The 14,842-nt window shown below is 36.2% G+C and overlaps 1 protein-coding gene across 5 annotated transcripts in view; it reads left to right on the forward strand.

Annotated features, from left to right (window-relative positions):
- Positions 1 to 14,842, forward strand: part of RMDN2 (regulator of microtubule dynamics 2) — a 118,232-nt gene that overhangs the window by 64,856 nt on the left and 38,534 nt on the right. For all 5 annotated transcript variants that reach the window (XM_077134018.1, XM_077134016.1, XM_077134017.1 and 2 more), the window contains one exon: positions 3,607 to 3,667. In XM_077134018.1, the coding sequence (XP_076990133.1) occupies positions 3,607 to 3,667 (61 nt within the window). The remainder of the gene's footprint in view (positions 1 to 3,606; positions 3,668 to 14,842) is intronic.

The raw sequence follows: 14,842 nt of genomic DNA on the forward strand, positions 1-14,842 counted from the left end.
TATACAAAAATTAACTCAAAATGGATCAAAGACCTAAATACAAGAACCAGTACCATAAAACTCATAGAAAAAAATGTGGGGAAACATCTTCAAGCTCTAGTGATAGATAGGCAATAATTTCGTAGACCTTACACCCAGAGCACAAGCAGTGAAAGAAAAAATAGATAAATGAGTCCTCCTCAACTCAAAACTGAATATTTCTGTGCTTCAAATTTTGTCAAAAGGGTGAAAGGGCAGCCAAGTCAATGGAAGAAAGTATTTGGAAAGAACATATCTATGATAAACGTTTGATATCCAGAATATACAAAACAGTCCTACACTCAACAATAAAAAGACAAGTGTGCCGGGTTGAATCTGTGGTGGACCCCAGAAAAGCCATGTCCTTTAATCCTCATTCAGTATTGCTGGGTGGGAGCATTTTGATTATTCCCATGGAGATGTGACCTACCCAATTGTGTGTGGTAACTTTTGATTAGATGATTTCCATGGAGATGTGTCTCCACCCATTGAAGGTGGAGTAGCTTACTGGAATCCTTTAAAAGAGGAAACATTTTGGAAAGAGTACCTTTTTGTAGAACCACGAGAAAGCCAGCAGACATGTGCCCTTCCAGCTGAGAGAGAAACGTTGAACATCATCGGCTTTCTTGAACCAAGGTATCTTTCCCTGGATGCCTTAAATTGCACATTTCTACAGACTTTTTGTAATGGGGACATTTTCTCGGCCTTAGAACTGTAAACTAGCAACTTTTAAATTCTTCTTTATAAAAGGCATTCTGTTTCTGGTATATTGCATTCCAGCAGCTACCAAACTAGAACAAGCAACCCAATTAAAGCATGGGCAAAAGACATGAATAGACTTTTTCCAAAGAGGCAATACAAATGGCTAAAAAGCACATGAAAAGATGCTCATTTTCACTAGCTATTAGGACAACACAAGTCAAAACCACAATGAGATATCATTTCACACCTATTAAAGTGGCCACTGTTAAGCAAACTGGAAAATAAAAGTGTTGGAGAGGATGTGGAGAAATAGGAACACTTACCTCGGCTGGAAATATAAAATGGTACAACCTCTGTGAAAGACAGTTTGGTGGTTCTTCAGAAAGCTGAGTATAGAGTTGCCCTATGATCCAGCAATCCTACTATTCAGTGTATACCCAGAAGACCTAACAAGAGTGACACGAACAAATATTTGCACACCAATGTTCATAGAGGCATAATTTACACTATCCAAAAGATAGAAACAACCCAAGTATCCATCCACCGATGACAGGACAAACAAAGTGTGGTATATCCATACGATGGAATATCATCCAGCAGTGTGAAGACACGTCCTGAAGCGCGCCACAATGCGGATGAACCTTGAGGACATTATGTTGAGTTAAATAAGTCAGTCACAAAAGGACACATGGTGTACAATATCTCTAATATGAATTCATTGTAATATGTAAATTCACTGACATAGAATCTAGAGTTTAGAATCTAGGATAGGCTGGGGCTAGAGAATGGGAGTGATGGCTTAAGATGTGCAGAATTTCTAACGAAGTTGAATTTAAATGCTTGGAAATGGATAGCGGTGATGGTGGCCCATTAGTGTGTGTAATTCACAGTGCTGAGTTGTGTGTGAATGTGGTTGTTGGGGGAAGTTTAGAGTCATCATGTTGCCATAAGGAAAGTGGAGGTTAAAACATGGGGCTGTATGCATGGTGGATGATGATTGATTAACAGTGCAAATATAGAGCATTTATTCCATGCACTAGAACAAATGTATGAAATTGTTACAAGGAGTTAATAATCAGAGCATTTATTCCATGCACTAGAACAAATGTATGAAATTGTTACAAGGAGTTAATAATCGAGTGGTAAATGGGGAAAAACATACCTATTGGATACTATGGACTATAGTTAACAGTAACATCTTGATGTTCTTTCATCAGCAGTGACAAATGTGCTACCCCAATGCTAGGGGTCAGTGATGGGGAGAAGCATAAGGAGTGTGGGATGTTTGGGGTTTTCTCACTCTTTTTTTTTTGGAATAATCAACATGCTCTAAAAGAGATTGTAGTAATGTATGCACAACTATATGATGATACTGTTAAGCCATTGATTGTATACTTGGGTGGAGTGTATGGTGTGGGAATACATCCCAACAAAATTGCATTAAAAATTGGGCGTGTTAGAATAGGCAACTTAGAAAACTCCATTTTCAGCTTTTAGAATTTCTATTACATAACATGTATTCCGCATAATAAAAATCTTATGTTTAAAGGAACGTTATTATCATTTTCATCATTAAATGATTGACACGAACACTTCAAATAGATCATAAAATAGGATTCTGTGAGAGAACTAGCCTTCCTTTCCGGCCACAGCTGTATAAGTGAGGCTGTGAAATCAAGAGACACTACTGAGCCTCCCTTAATTCTCAGTGAAGGAATCTCTTCTCTCTTAGGCTTGTGGTACTGAGCTAAGAGCTACTGTTCATTTGACAGTGTAGCTAAAATGTTACTTTGATTTTTGTTTGTACATTTAAAAAATTCATGTTTTTTAACCACTCATTAAGAAATTACCAGCTCCTATAAATACATGTCTCCAGGGAATTATCAGTTATCATTAAAGTGCTGTACTTTTGATGTGTTCTGGTTTTATGTACATATACACTGGGTAGTTTCCTTAATGGATAGATCAATATATAGTGCCACCTTAACAAATTTAACAAATAGAATAATGACTTAAGAATGAAAAATCCTTGTTTATAAAGATAAGCTCAACCACTTATTTGGAGGAGCATTTTTCTGATCATTGGCTATTTCTAGTCAAGGCAAAAAAATTGGGTCAAAGAATAAAGGATGAAGAAATCAGATAAAGTGGCCTCTTTTGGGAAAGATTATCTGAATGTGATTTCAGAATGCTTTCATTGCAAGCATTTATATTTTTTAAACTATTAGACAAACCTCTACCCAAAGTAGTTATTATGTTGTTAAAATTATTCTAAAACTAAGTAAATGATTTTGAGGAATTATTTATGTCACTGAGTCTGTTCATTATTTGAATAATTAGATGAGGACTTCTCTGCGAAGCCTTCCCTTCCCTCTTCAAGTAGAATTACTCCTCTGAGCTCTTCTTGTTATTTTTCACATGTAATTTATTTATGTAGCTGCTGACTACTCTGAGCCATTGGAGGACAACGACTGTGTCTCATTTGACTGTTTTCCCAGAATATGGTACTTATAGTAGGTACTCAGTAAATGTTGATTGAATTGATTGCAAAATAATTTTGATTATACTTTTAAATAGTGGTTGAATGACTTTTCTTTGTACTTGGTTAACTCACAGTCCACTTGTTCTCCAACTTGAGCATGCATCAGATTCCCTGGAGGCTCACTGTAAAACCCAGCTTTCTGGGTCCAAACCCCAGGATTCCTGATCAAGTAGCTCTTCTGTGTGGCTGAAAAATTGCTTTTCTAACCAGTGTCCAGGTGATGTTGGTGCTTCTGGACCTTGGACCATACTTCGAGAACCACTGACTTAATTCAATAATCCACCCCACCACCATCATTACCAGCTCACGTAAAGGTACTAAGTATAGGTACGTTTATTTTTCAGGGAAAACTTTAGGGGAAAGAGCTATTAATAGAGCACCCACGAATGGATATTGTCATCTATGGTAAGTATATATATGATTTACGCAGTCTTACAATTTTAATATGCTCCTTTATATATTACAATGAAATTTTAAAATGTTGTTTACCCTTTTATCCTGTCAGTCACATTCATTGAAAAATATATTTAGGTATAATTGTTTATTCTCTTGTAGTCTTATGTACTTTTCATTATATATATTGTAAACTATTTAAGCTAAACTTTCATTGAAGATTTCATAAGTGAATCTATCAAGTTAAATGGTTTTGAACAGGGTACCTGTTAATGAAATCTTGTTTAATACATTTGTTTGAATGCTAAAGTGATGCCATGTTTCTAAGTGAAATGCAGAAAGAATGCTTCCTTAAATTACATATCTTAAAATATGCATATGTTTAAGGTGTTCAAATAGACGATGTTAATTCATTAAAAATTTCAGTTATTTTCATATTTTAGGCTAAATATAATTTTAGTAATATTGATAACTATTCCATTTATATAAATAGTTTAATTTTGTATAGCAGTGTTTTGTTTTTGGAGTACAAGTTGAACTTCTTTTGTTAAATTTATTCCTAAGTATTTTATTCTTTTTTCATTCTTTTGTGAATGGAATTGTATTAATAATTACATTTTCAGATTGTTGCTAATATATATAGATGTACAGTTGATTTTATTACATGTATATTGACTTTTTTATCCTATGCCATTGCTAAACATATCTATTACTTCTAGTAGTTTTTCTGTGTATTCCTTAGGATATTTTAAATATATAATGATGCCATTTGAGAATAGAGATAGTTTTACATCTTTCTTGCCAATCTGGATAAAATTTATTTATTTTTCTTGCCTGATTGCACTGGCTAGAGCCTCCAGAACAATGTTGAGTGGAAGCAGTGAGAGCAAACATCCTTGCATTGTTCTTGATTTTAGGGAAAACGCATTCAGTTTTTCAGGATTAAGTATAATATCAGCCGTAGGTTATTTGTAGATGCCCTTGATCAGGTTGCAGAAGTTTCCTTCTGTTCCTGTTTTGCTAAGAGTTTTTTTACAGATGGGTGTAGAATTTTGTCAGATTTTTTTTCTCATCTATTGTGATGATTATGAGTTTTTACCCTTTATTCAATTTATAAATAAGGTGTATCATGTTAATTAAATTTTGGATACTAAGTTGATCTGGCATTCCCAGCATAAATCTGACTTGGTGATGGTATAATTATTTGTATAAATTTCTGGATTTGGGGGGCTAATATCTTGATAAATACTTTTATATCTCTATTCATGGGGGATTCTGTGTTCATTTTAATAGTTTTCTTTTCTTCGGATGTCTTTCTCTAGCTTTGGTAACCAAATGAGTTGGGAAGTGATCCCTCTTCCTCTATTTTCCAAAAGAGTTTGTGAAAGATTGATGTCGTTTCTTCTTTAAATTTGGGGTAGAATTCACCACTTAAACCTTGTGGGCCTGGGCTTTATTTGGGGGGAAGTTTTAAAATGACTATAAATTACTATTCAGTTTCTTCATTTATTATAAGTATATCCAGATTTTCTATTTCTTCTTGAGTCATTCTTGGTGATTTGTGTCAGTCTGGCTGAAGGTTTGTCAATTTTGTTATTTTCAAAGAACCAATTTCGATTTCATTGATTTTCTTTATTGTTTTCTCTTTTCTATTTCATTGATTTCTGTTCTAACCTTTATTTCCTATGTTCTATTTGCTTTCAGTTCCATTTGCTCTCTTTTTCTCTAGTTTCTTAATGTGGAGGTTTATGTTATTGATTTGAGACCTCTCTTCTTTTCTGATGTAGGCATTCGCAGCTTTTAATTTCCCTGTAAGCATGGCTTTAGCTGCATCCCATGAATTTTGATGTATTGTGTTTTTATTTTCATTTAGCTCAAAATATTTTTTAATTTCCTTTTTGATTTCCTCTTTTATCATGGGTTATTTAGAGGTACACTTTTTAATTTCCTAATATCTATGAATTTCCCAAATTTCCGTCTGGTGTTAATTGATAACTTAATTTCATGGTGGTCAGAAAACATACTTCATTTGATTTTGATCCTTAAAAAACATTTTAGAGAAGATGTGGGTTTACAGAGAAATCACACATAAAACACAGGATTTCCAAATACCATTTGTTCTGCCCGATACCTAGTTTGTGCAGAGTGTGGGCTGGGACTGCCATGAGACCAAAAAACAGACGTGGGTTTATTGGGATTTGTGAGCAGGAGAAGTTCTCCCGTCTGCACGTTTAATACTCCACAGGGGGTGGGGGAGAACAAAGACATCCCATATAGTATGAGGACATCAGGTCTTTAGTATAATCATTAAGTGGGTCTAAAACCTGATGTCTTACTAAGATTAGTGTTTAAGACCATTATAATCAGGGCCGTCTTATATTCATGGTTATAGACTTCCCCTCCGGGGATATTGTTTGCTTTCTTGACCTTTGTCCTTGGCTAAAGCAGGTTTATTATTTATACCCTGCATTGGTTATAATTGATGAAAGATCATTTTTATACTTGTGTTATTAACTGTAGCCGTGGTTTTGATTCGACCCTAGCATATGGTATGTCCTGGAGTATGTTTCATATGTACTTGAGAAAAACATCAAGTTGGTTGATTGTGTTCTTAAGTCTTCTGTATAATTGCTGATTTTCTGTTTTGCTGTTCTAGCAGCTTGTGGTAGTTAGATTCAGTTGTCAACTTGGCCAGGTGAGCGTACCTAGTTTTGTTGCTGCAAACATGAGCCAATGGTACGTGAATCTCACCTGTTGCTGATTTACATCTGCAGTCAGCTAGGAGGCGGGCCTGCTGCAATGAAGGATGTTTGACTTAATTGGCTGGTGCTTAAATGAGAGGGCGCAATGTAGCACAGTCTAAGCAGCTCGGCATACCTCATCTCGGCACTCGCAGCTCAGCCCAGGCCTTTGGAGATGCAGAAAGAAGTCACCCCGGGGAAAGTTGTTGGAACCCAGGGGCCTGGAGAGAAGGCCAGCAGAGACCATACTGTGCCTTCCCGTGTAAGAGAGAACCTCAGTGGAAAGTTAGCTGCCTTTCCTCTGAAGAACTAACAACATAAATCCCCTTTTATTAAAAGCCAATCCGTCTCTGGTGTGTTACATTCCGGCAGCTAGCAAACTAGAACACCGCTATTGAGAGTACCATGTTGAAGTCTTTAAGTCTTATTATGAATCATCGATTTGAAGATAGCATATAGTTGGGATCTTATTTTTTTTTAATCCAGACTGATGATGTCTGCCCTTTTCTTACAGTTTCTAATCCACTCACATTTAATGTATTATTGGTATAGTAGGATTTATATATGCCATTTTGCTATATGTTTTCAAAATGTCTCATGTCTTGTGCTCCTTTGCCATATTATATTAAATACATATTTATAATATACTACTTTAATTTCTTTGCTAGTTTTGAACTACAGTTTTTTATTTCTTTTTTTTACATTTTTTTATTAATTAAAAAAATTAACTAACACAACATTTAGAAATCATTCCATTCTACATATGCAATCAGTAATTCTTAATATCACATATATGTATGATCATCATTTCTTAATACATATGCATCGATTTAGAAAAAGAAATAGCAAGACAACAGAAAAAGAAATAAAATGATAATATAGAGAAAAAATAAAAAAAAATACAAAAATATATAAGAAAAAAACTATAGCTCAGATGCAGCTTCATTCAGTGTTTTAAAATAATTACATTACAATTAGGTAGTATTGTGCTGTCCATTTTTTTTTTTTTTTAGAAATCATACCATTCTACATATGCAATCAGTAATTCTTAACATCATCGCATAGATGCATGATTATCGTTTCTTAGTACATTTGCATCGGTTTAGAAGAACTAGCAATACAACCGAAAAAGATATAGAATGTTAATATAGAGGGAAAAAAAAAGTAATAATAGTAAGAACAAAACAAAACAAAACAAAAACCTATAGCTCGGATGCAGCTTCATTCAGTGTTTTAACATGATTACTTTACAATTAGGTATTATTGTGCTGTCCATTTTTGAGCTTTTGTATCTAGTCCTATTGCACAGTCTGTATCCCATCAGCTCCAATTACCCATTATCTTACCCTGTTTCTAACTCCTGCTGAACTCTGTTACCAATGACATATTCCAAGTTTATTCTCGAGTGTCGATTCACATCATTGGGACCATACAGTATTTGTCTTTTAGTTTTTGGCTAGACTCACTCAGCATAATGTTCTCTAGATCCATCCATGTTATTACATGCTTCATAAGTTTATCCTGCCTTAAAGCTGCATAATATTCCATCGTATGTATATACCACAGTTTGTTTAGCCACTCGTCTGTTGATGGACATTTTGGCTGTTTCCATCTCTTTGCAATTGTAAATAACGCTGCTATAAACAATGGTGTGCAAATGTCCGTTTGAGTTTTTGCCCTTAATTCCTTTGAGTATATTCCCAGCAATGGTATTGCTGGGTCGTATGGCAATTCTATATTCAACTTTTTGAGGAACCGTCAAACTGCCTTCCACAGTGGTTGCACCATTTGACATTCCCACCAACAGTGGATAAGTGTGCCTCTTTCACCGCATCCTCTCCAGCACTTGTCATTTTCTGTTTTGTTGATAATGGCCATTCTGGTGGGTGTGAGATGATATCTCATTGTGGTTTTGATTTGCATTTCTCTAATGGCCAGGGACATTGAGCATCTCTTCATGTGCCTTTTGGCCATTTGTATTTCCTCCTCTGAGAAGTGTCTATTCAAGTCTTTTTCCCATTTTGTAATTGGGTTGGCTGTCTTTTTGTTGTTGAGTTGGACAATCTCTTTATAAATTCTGGATATTAGACCTTTATCTGATATGTCATTTCCAAATATTGTTTCCCATTGTGTAGGCTGTCTTTCTACTTTCTTTATGAAGTTCTTTGATGCACAAAAGTGTTTAATTTTGAGGAGTTCCCATTTATTTATTTCCTTCTTCAGTGCTCTTGCTTTAGGTTTAAGGTCCATAAAACTGCCTCCAATTGTAAGATTCATAAGATATCTCCCTACATTTTCCTCTAACTGTTTTATGGTCTTAGACCTAATGTTTAGATCTTTGATCCATTTTGAGTTAACTTTTGTGTAGGGTGTGAGATATGGGTCTTCTTTCATTCTTTTGCATATGGATATCCAGTTCTCTAGGCACCATTTATTGAAGAGACTGTTCTGTCCCAGGTGAGTTGACTTGACTGCCTTATCAAAGATCAAATGTCCGTAGATGAGAGGGTCTATATCTGAGCACTCTATTCGATTCCATTCGTCGATATATCTATCTTTATGCCAATACCATGCTGTTTTGACCACTGTGGCTTCATAATATGCCTTAAAGTCAGGCAGTGCAAGACCTCCAGCTTCGTTTTTTTTCCTCAAGATGTTTTTAGCAATTCGGGGCACCCTGCCCTTCCAGATAAATTTGCTTATTGGTTTTCTATTTCTGAAAAATAAGTTGTTGGGATTTTGATTGGTATTGCATTGAATCTATAAATCAATTTAGGTAGGATTGACATCTTAACTATATTTAGTCTTCCAATCCATGAACACGGTATGCCCTTCCATCTATTTAGGTCTTCTGTGATTTCTTTTAGCAGTTTTTTGTAGTTTTCTTTATATAGGTTTTTTGTTTCTTTAGTTAAATTTATTCCTAGGTATTTTATTCTTTTAGTTGCAACTGTAAATGGGATTCGTTTCTTGATTTCCCCCTCCGCTTGTTCATTGCTAGTGTATAGAAATGCTACAGATTTTTGAATGTTGATCTTGTAACCTGCTACTTTGCTGTACTCATTTATTAGCTCTAGTAGTTTTGTTGTGGATTTTTCCGGGTTTTTGACGTATAGTATCATATCGTCTGCAAACAGTGATAGTTTTACTTCTTCCTTTCCAATTTTGATGCCTTGTATTTCTTTTTCTTGTCTAATTGCTCTGGCTAGAACCTCCAACACAATGTTGAGTAATAGTGGTGATAGTGGACATCCTTGTCTTGTTCCTGATCTTAGGGGGACAGTTTTCAATTTTTCCCCATTGAGGATGATATTAGCTGTGGGTTTTTCATATATTCCCTCTATCATTTTAAGGAAGTTCCCTTGTATTCCTATCTTTTGAAGTGTTTTCAACAGGAAAGGATGTTGAATCTTGTCAGATGCCTTCTCTGCATCAATTGAGATGATCATGTGATTTTTCTGCTTTGATTTGTTGATGTGGTGTATTACATTAATTGATTTTCTTATGTTGAACCATCCTTGCATACCTGGGATGAATCCTACTTGGTCATGATGTATAATTCTTTTAATGTGTTGTTGGATACGATTTGCTAGAATTTTATTGAGGATTTTTGCATCTGTATTCATGAGAGAGATTGGTCTGTAGTTTTCTTTTTTTGTAATATCTTTGCCTGGTTTTGGTATGAGGGTGATGTTGGCTTCATAGAATGAATTAGGTAGTTTTCCCTCCACTTCGATTATTTTGAAGAGTTTGAGGAGAGTTGGTACTAATTCCTTCTGGAATGTTTGATAGAATTCACATGTGAAGCCGTCTGGTCCTGGACTTTTCTTTTTAGGGAGCTTCTGAATGACTAATTCAATCTCTTTACTTGTGATTGGTTTGTTGAGGTCATCTATGTCTTCTTGAGTCAAAGTTGGTTGTCCATGTCTTTCCAGGAACCCGTCCATTTCCTCTAAATTGTTGTATTTATTAGCGTAAAGTTGTTCATAGTATCCTGTTATTACCTCCTTTATTTCTGTGATGTCAGTAGTTATGTCTCCTCTTCCATTTCTGATCTTATTTATTTGCATCCTCTCTCTTCTTCTTCTTGTCAATCTTGCTAAGGGCCCATCAATCTTATTGATTTTCTCATAGAACCAACTTCTGGCCTTATTGATTTTCTCTATTGTTTTCATGTTTTCAATTTCATTTATTTCTGCTCTAATATTTGTTATTTCTTTCCTTTTGCTTGCTTTGGGATTAGTTTGCTGTTCTTTCTCCAGTTCTTCCAAGTGGACAGTTAATTCCTGCACTTTTGCCTTTTCTTCTTTTCTGACATAGGCATTTAGGGCAATAAATTTCCCTCTTAGCACTGCCTTTGCTGCGTCCCATAAGTTTTGATATGTTGTGTTTTCATTTTCATTCGCCTCGAGGTATTTGCTAATTTCCATAGCAATTTCTTCTTTGACCCAGTCGTTGTTTAGGAGTGTGTTGTTGAGCCTCCACATATTTGTGAATTTTCTGGCACTCCGCCTATTATTGATTTCCAACTTCATTCCTTTATGGTCCGAGAAAGTGTTGTGTATGATTTCAATCTTTTTAAATTTGTTAAGACTTGCTTTGTGACCCAGCATATGGTCTATCTTTGAGAATGATCCATGAGCACTTGAAAAAAAGGTGTATCCTGCTGTTGTGGGATGTAATGTCCTATAAATGTCTGTTAAGTCTAGCTCATTTATAGTAATATTCAGATTCTCTATTTCTTTATTGATCCTCTGTCTAGATGTTCTGTCCATTGATGAGAGTGGTGAATTGAAGTCTCCAACTATTATGCTATATGAGTCTATTTCCCTTTTCAGTGTTTGCAGTGTATTCCTCACGTATTTTGGGGCATTCTGGTTCGGTGCATAAATATTTATGATTGTTATGTCTTCTTGTTTAATTGTTCCTTTTATTAGTATATAGTGTCCTTCTTTGTCTCTTTTAACTGTTTTACATTTGAAGTCTAATTTGTTGGATATTAGTATAGCCACTCCTGCTCTTTTCTGGTTGTTATTTGCATGAAATATCTTTTCCCAACCTTTCACTTTCAACCTATATTTATCTTTGGGTCTAAGATGTGTTTCCTGTAGACAGCATATAGAAGGATCCTGTTTTTTAATCCATTCTGCCAATCTATGTCTTTTGATTGGGGAATTCAGTCCATTGACATTTAGTGTTATTACTGTTTGGATAATATTTTCCTCTACCATTTTGCCTTTTGTATTATATATATCATATCTGATTTTCTTTCTTTCTACACTCTTCTCCATACCTCTCTCTTCTGTCTTTTCGTATCTGACTCTAGTGCTCCCTTTAGTATTTCTTGCAGAGCTGGTCTCTTGGTCACAAATTCTCTCAGTGACTTTTTGTCTGAGAATGTTTTAATTTCTCCCTCATTTTTGAAGGACAATTTTGCTGGATATAGGAGTCTTGGTTGGCAGTTTTTCTCTTTTAGTAATTTAAATATATCATCCCACTGTCTTCTAGCTTCCATGGTTTCTGCTGAGAAATCTACACATAGTCTTATTGGGTTTCCCTTGTATGTGATGGATTGTTTTTCTCTTGCTGCTTTCAAGATCCTCTCTTTCTCTTTGACCTCTGACATTCTAACTAGTAAGTGTCTTGGAGAACGCCTATTTGGGTCTAATCTCTTTGGGGTGCGCTGCACTTCTTGGATCTGTAATTTTAGGTCTTTCATAAGAGTTGGGAAATTTTCAGTGAAAATTTCTTCCATTAGTTTTTCTCCTCCTTTTCCCTTCTCTTCTCCTTCTGGGACACCCACAACACGTATATTTGTGCGGTCAATATTGTCCTTGAGTTCCCTGATACCCTGTTCAAATTTTTCCATTCTTTTCCCGATAGTTTCTGTTTCTTTTTGGAATTCAGATGTTCCATCCTCCAAATCACTAATTCTATCTTCTGTCTCTTTAAATCTATCCATTGTAGGTATCCATTGTTTTTTCCATCTTTTCTACTTTATCCTTCACTTCCATAAGCTCTGTGATTTGTTTTTTCAGTTTTTCTATTTCTTCTTTATGTTCAGCCCATGTCCTCTTCATGTCCTTCCTCGATTTATCGATTTCATTTTTGAAGAGGTTTTCCATTTCTGTTCGTATATTCAGAATTAGTTGTCTCAGCTCTTGTATCTCATTTGAACTATTGGTTTGTTCCTGTGACTGGGCCATATTCTCAGTCTTCTGAGCGTGGACTGTTATCTTCTGCTGCTGGCGTCTGGGCATTTAGTCAGATTTCCCTGGGTGTCAGACCCAACAAGATTGTAAGATTTTTCTGTGAAATCTCTGGGTTCTGTTTTTCTTATCCTGCCCAGTAGGTGGCGCTCGTGGCACACGTTTGTCTCACGTGTTTGGAATGGATCCCCCCGGTCACCGATCTCCGCGGCCTGGGGATTTCCGATCCAATTCTCTCCGTTGGTTCAGGGGCCGCGCGTGGTGGGGGCATCAGCTGCCGCGGCTTGAGGGGACCCTGTGGCTGGTCGTCGGCCGCAGCGGGCCCGAGGAATTTGCCACCGGACCAGGAAGTCACCCGCGGGGGAGGGGCGTCGGTCACTGGCTGCCCTGGCCTGGGGAATTCCCCACCAGACCAGGAAGCCGCCCGCGGGGGGGCCACCGCGGCTTGGATAGCCCTCTGATCCGAGACTCGTAGCCGCGGACTCGAAGCCGAGACTCGAAGCCGCCCGCAAAAGAGGGGCGCCGGCCGCCTCCGCTTGGGAAACTTGCCTCTCCGAGACTCTCAGCCGTCCCGGGAAGTGAACTACAGTTTTTGAGACTTTTTTTTTTAGTGGTTCTAGAGAGTCCAGTATGCCTCTTAACTTATCACAGAAAATATAGTAAAATTTGGAAATTCTACTCTAATATCGCTCTATCTCCTCCCCACTCCTTGGTGCTATTATGGTCATGTATATTATGTCTGTATAGGTTATACACCCAACAATAAAGTGTCATGATTATTGCTTTATACAATCTTATGTCTTCTAAAGAGTTTAAGAGGAAAAAATAACACATAATAGAGTCATTTTTACCATTTCTGGTACTCTTCATTCCTTTCAGTGGATTCAAGTACTATGGTATCATTTCTTTGTTCCATTAGTGCTCCATTTTCTCTCCCTCCTTTGTGCTATTATTATCATTTATATTACATCTCTGTATGTTCTCGGCCCAAGAATACAATTTTGTAATTACTGTTTTATGCCATTGTCTTTTTAATTCATTAAGAAAAGAGAAAAATTGTACTGTCACTTATGATTACATAAGCAATTACCTTCACTGCTGCTCTTTATTTCTTCATGGAGAGTCAGGTTATCATTTGGTGTCACTTCTATTCAGTCTGAAGAACTTCCATTAGTATTTCTTGTTAAGTGGATCTGCTAACAACAAATTCTCTCAGTCTTTCGGTCTTTGTTTACCAAGGATTGGCTATTTCACCATTTTTTTTCACCTTCGTTTTTGAAGGATAGTTTTGTTGTATGTAATTTTTTTTGACAGTTTTTTTTCTTTCAGAAGTTGGGAAATGTCATCCCATCACCTTCTGGCCTCCATAGTTCTGAATGAGATGCCATCTGTTATTCTTATTGTCCTTAAATGTGATGAGTCATTTCCCCCTTGCTTCTCTTTCTCTGTCTTTCAACATTTTTACCTCTGGGTATGGATCTCCTTGCTTTTATCCTACTGGGAGTCTGTTGAGCTTCTTGTATGTGAAAATTAATGTTACTCTATCAAATTGCCTTAACCATTATGTAGGCTTCAGACTAGTTATATAAGCGCAGCCTTCCTTGATATTTCTGCAACTGACACCACTATTGTTTCAATAAAGTCTTTGGGCATGGGATTTTCTGCCTGCTGCTCCACCAAATATAATCTGCCTCCTCTGACAACAGACTGCTCATCCCTGCTGTCTGCCCTGTCCTGGTAGAACTGCCCCGTGGACCACAGGACAGGAGCAGAGTCCAGCTAAAGCCCCACAGGCTCCTGCTGTTCTTACCAAGTGCCACTAGATTTTCTTGAATGAACACTTCTCAACTTGTCGTAGTCCTTTGGTCAATTTCCTGAGTCTTTGAATGATTGTTTTTGACAATTTTGTGCAGTTTAATCATTGAATTTGAGGAGATTTGCTGACATCCTCCCTCAACCATTCCAGACACATTTATCTCATTTCCATATTTTTTAAACACTCATGAAATATGACAATTATTTTTAAAATGCATGAAAATTACCATGAAATCAAGAAATAAATCTATGTAAGAGAATAAGGATGAAAACATTGAAATAAGCAGGAGTAGGAATCCAAGAATCATTTTTAAAATTATTAAAATATATAATTAATAATAATGTAAAATTATATTATTTTATATATATATATTTTTTTTTTTTTTTTTTTTTTTTAAAGGAAAGACAGAGAGAAGGAAGGA

Source organism: Tamandua tetradactyla, chromosome 17, assembly GCF_023851605.1.
Source record: "Tamandua tetradactyla isolate mTamTet1 chromosome 17, mTamTet1.pri, whole genome shotgun sequence".
Taxonomy (NCBI): Eukaryota; Metazoa; Chordata; class Mammalia; order Pilosa; family Myrmecophagidae; genus Tamandua; species Tamandua tetradactyla.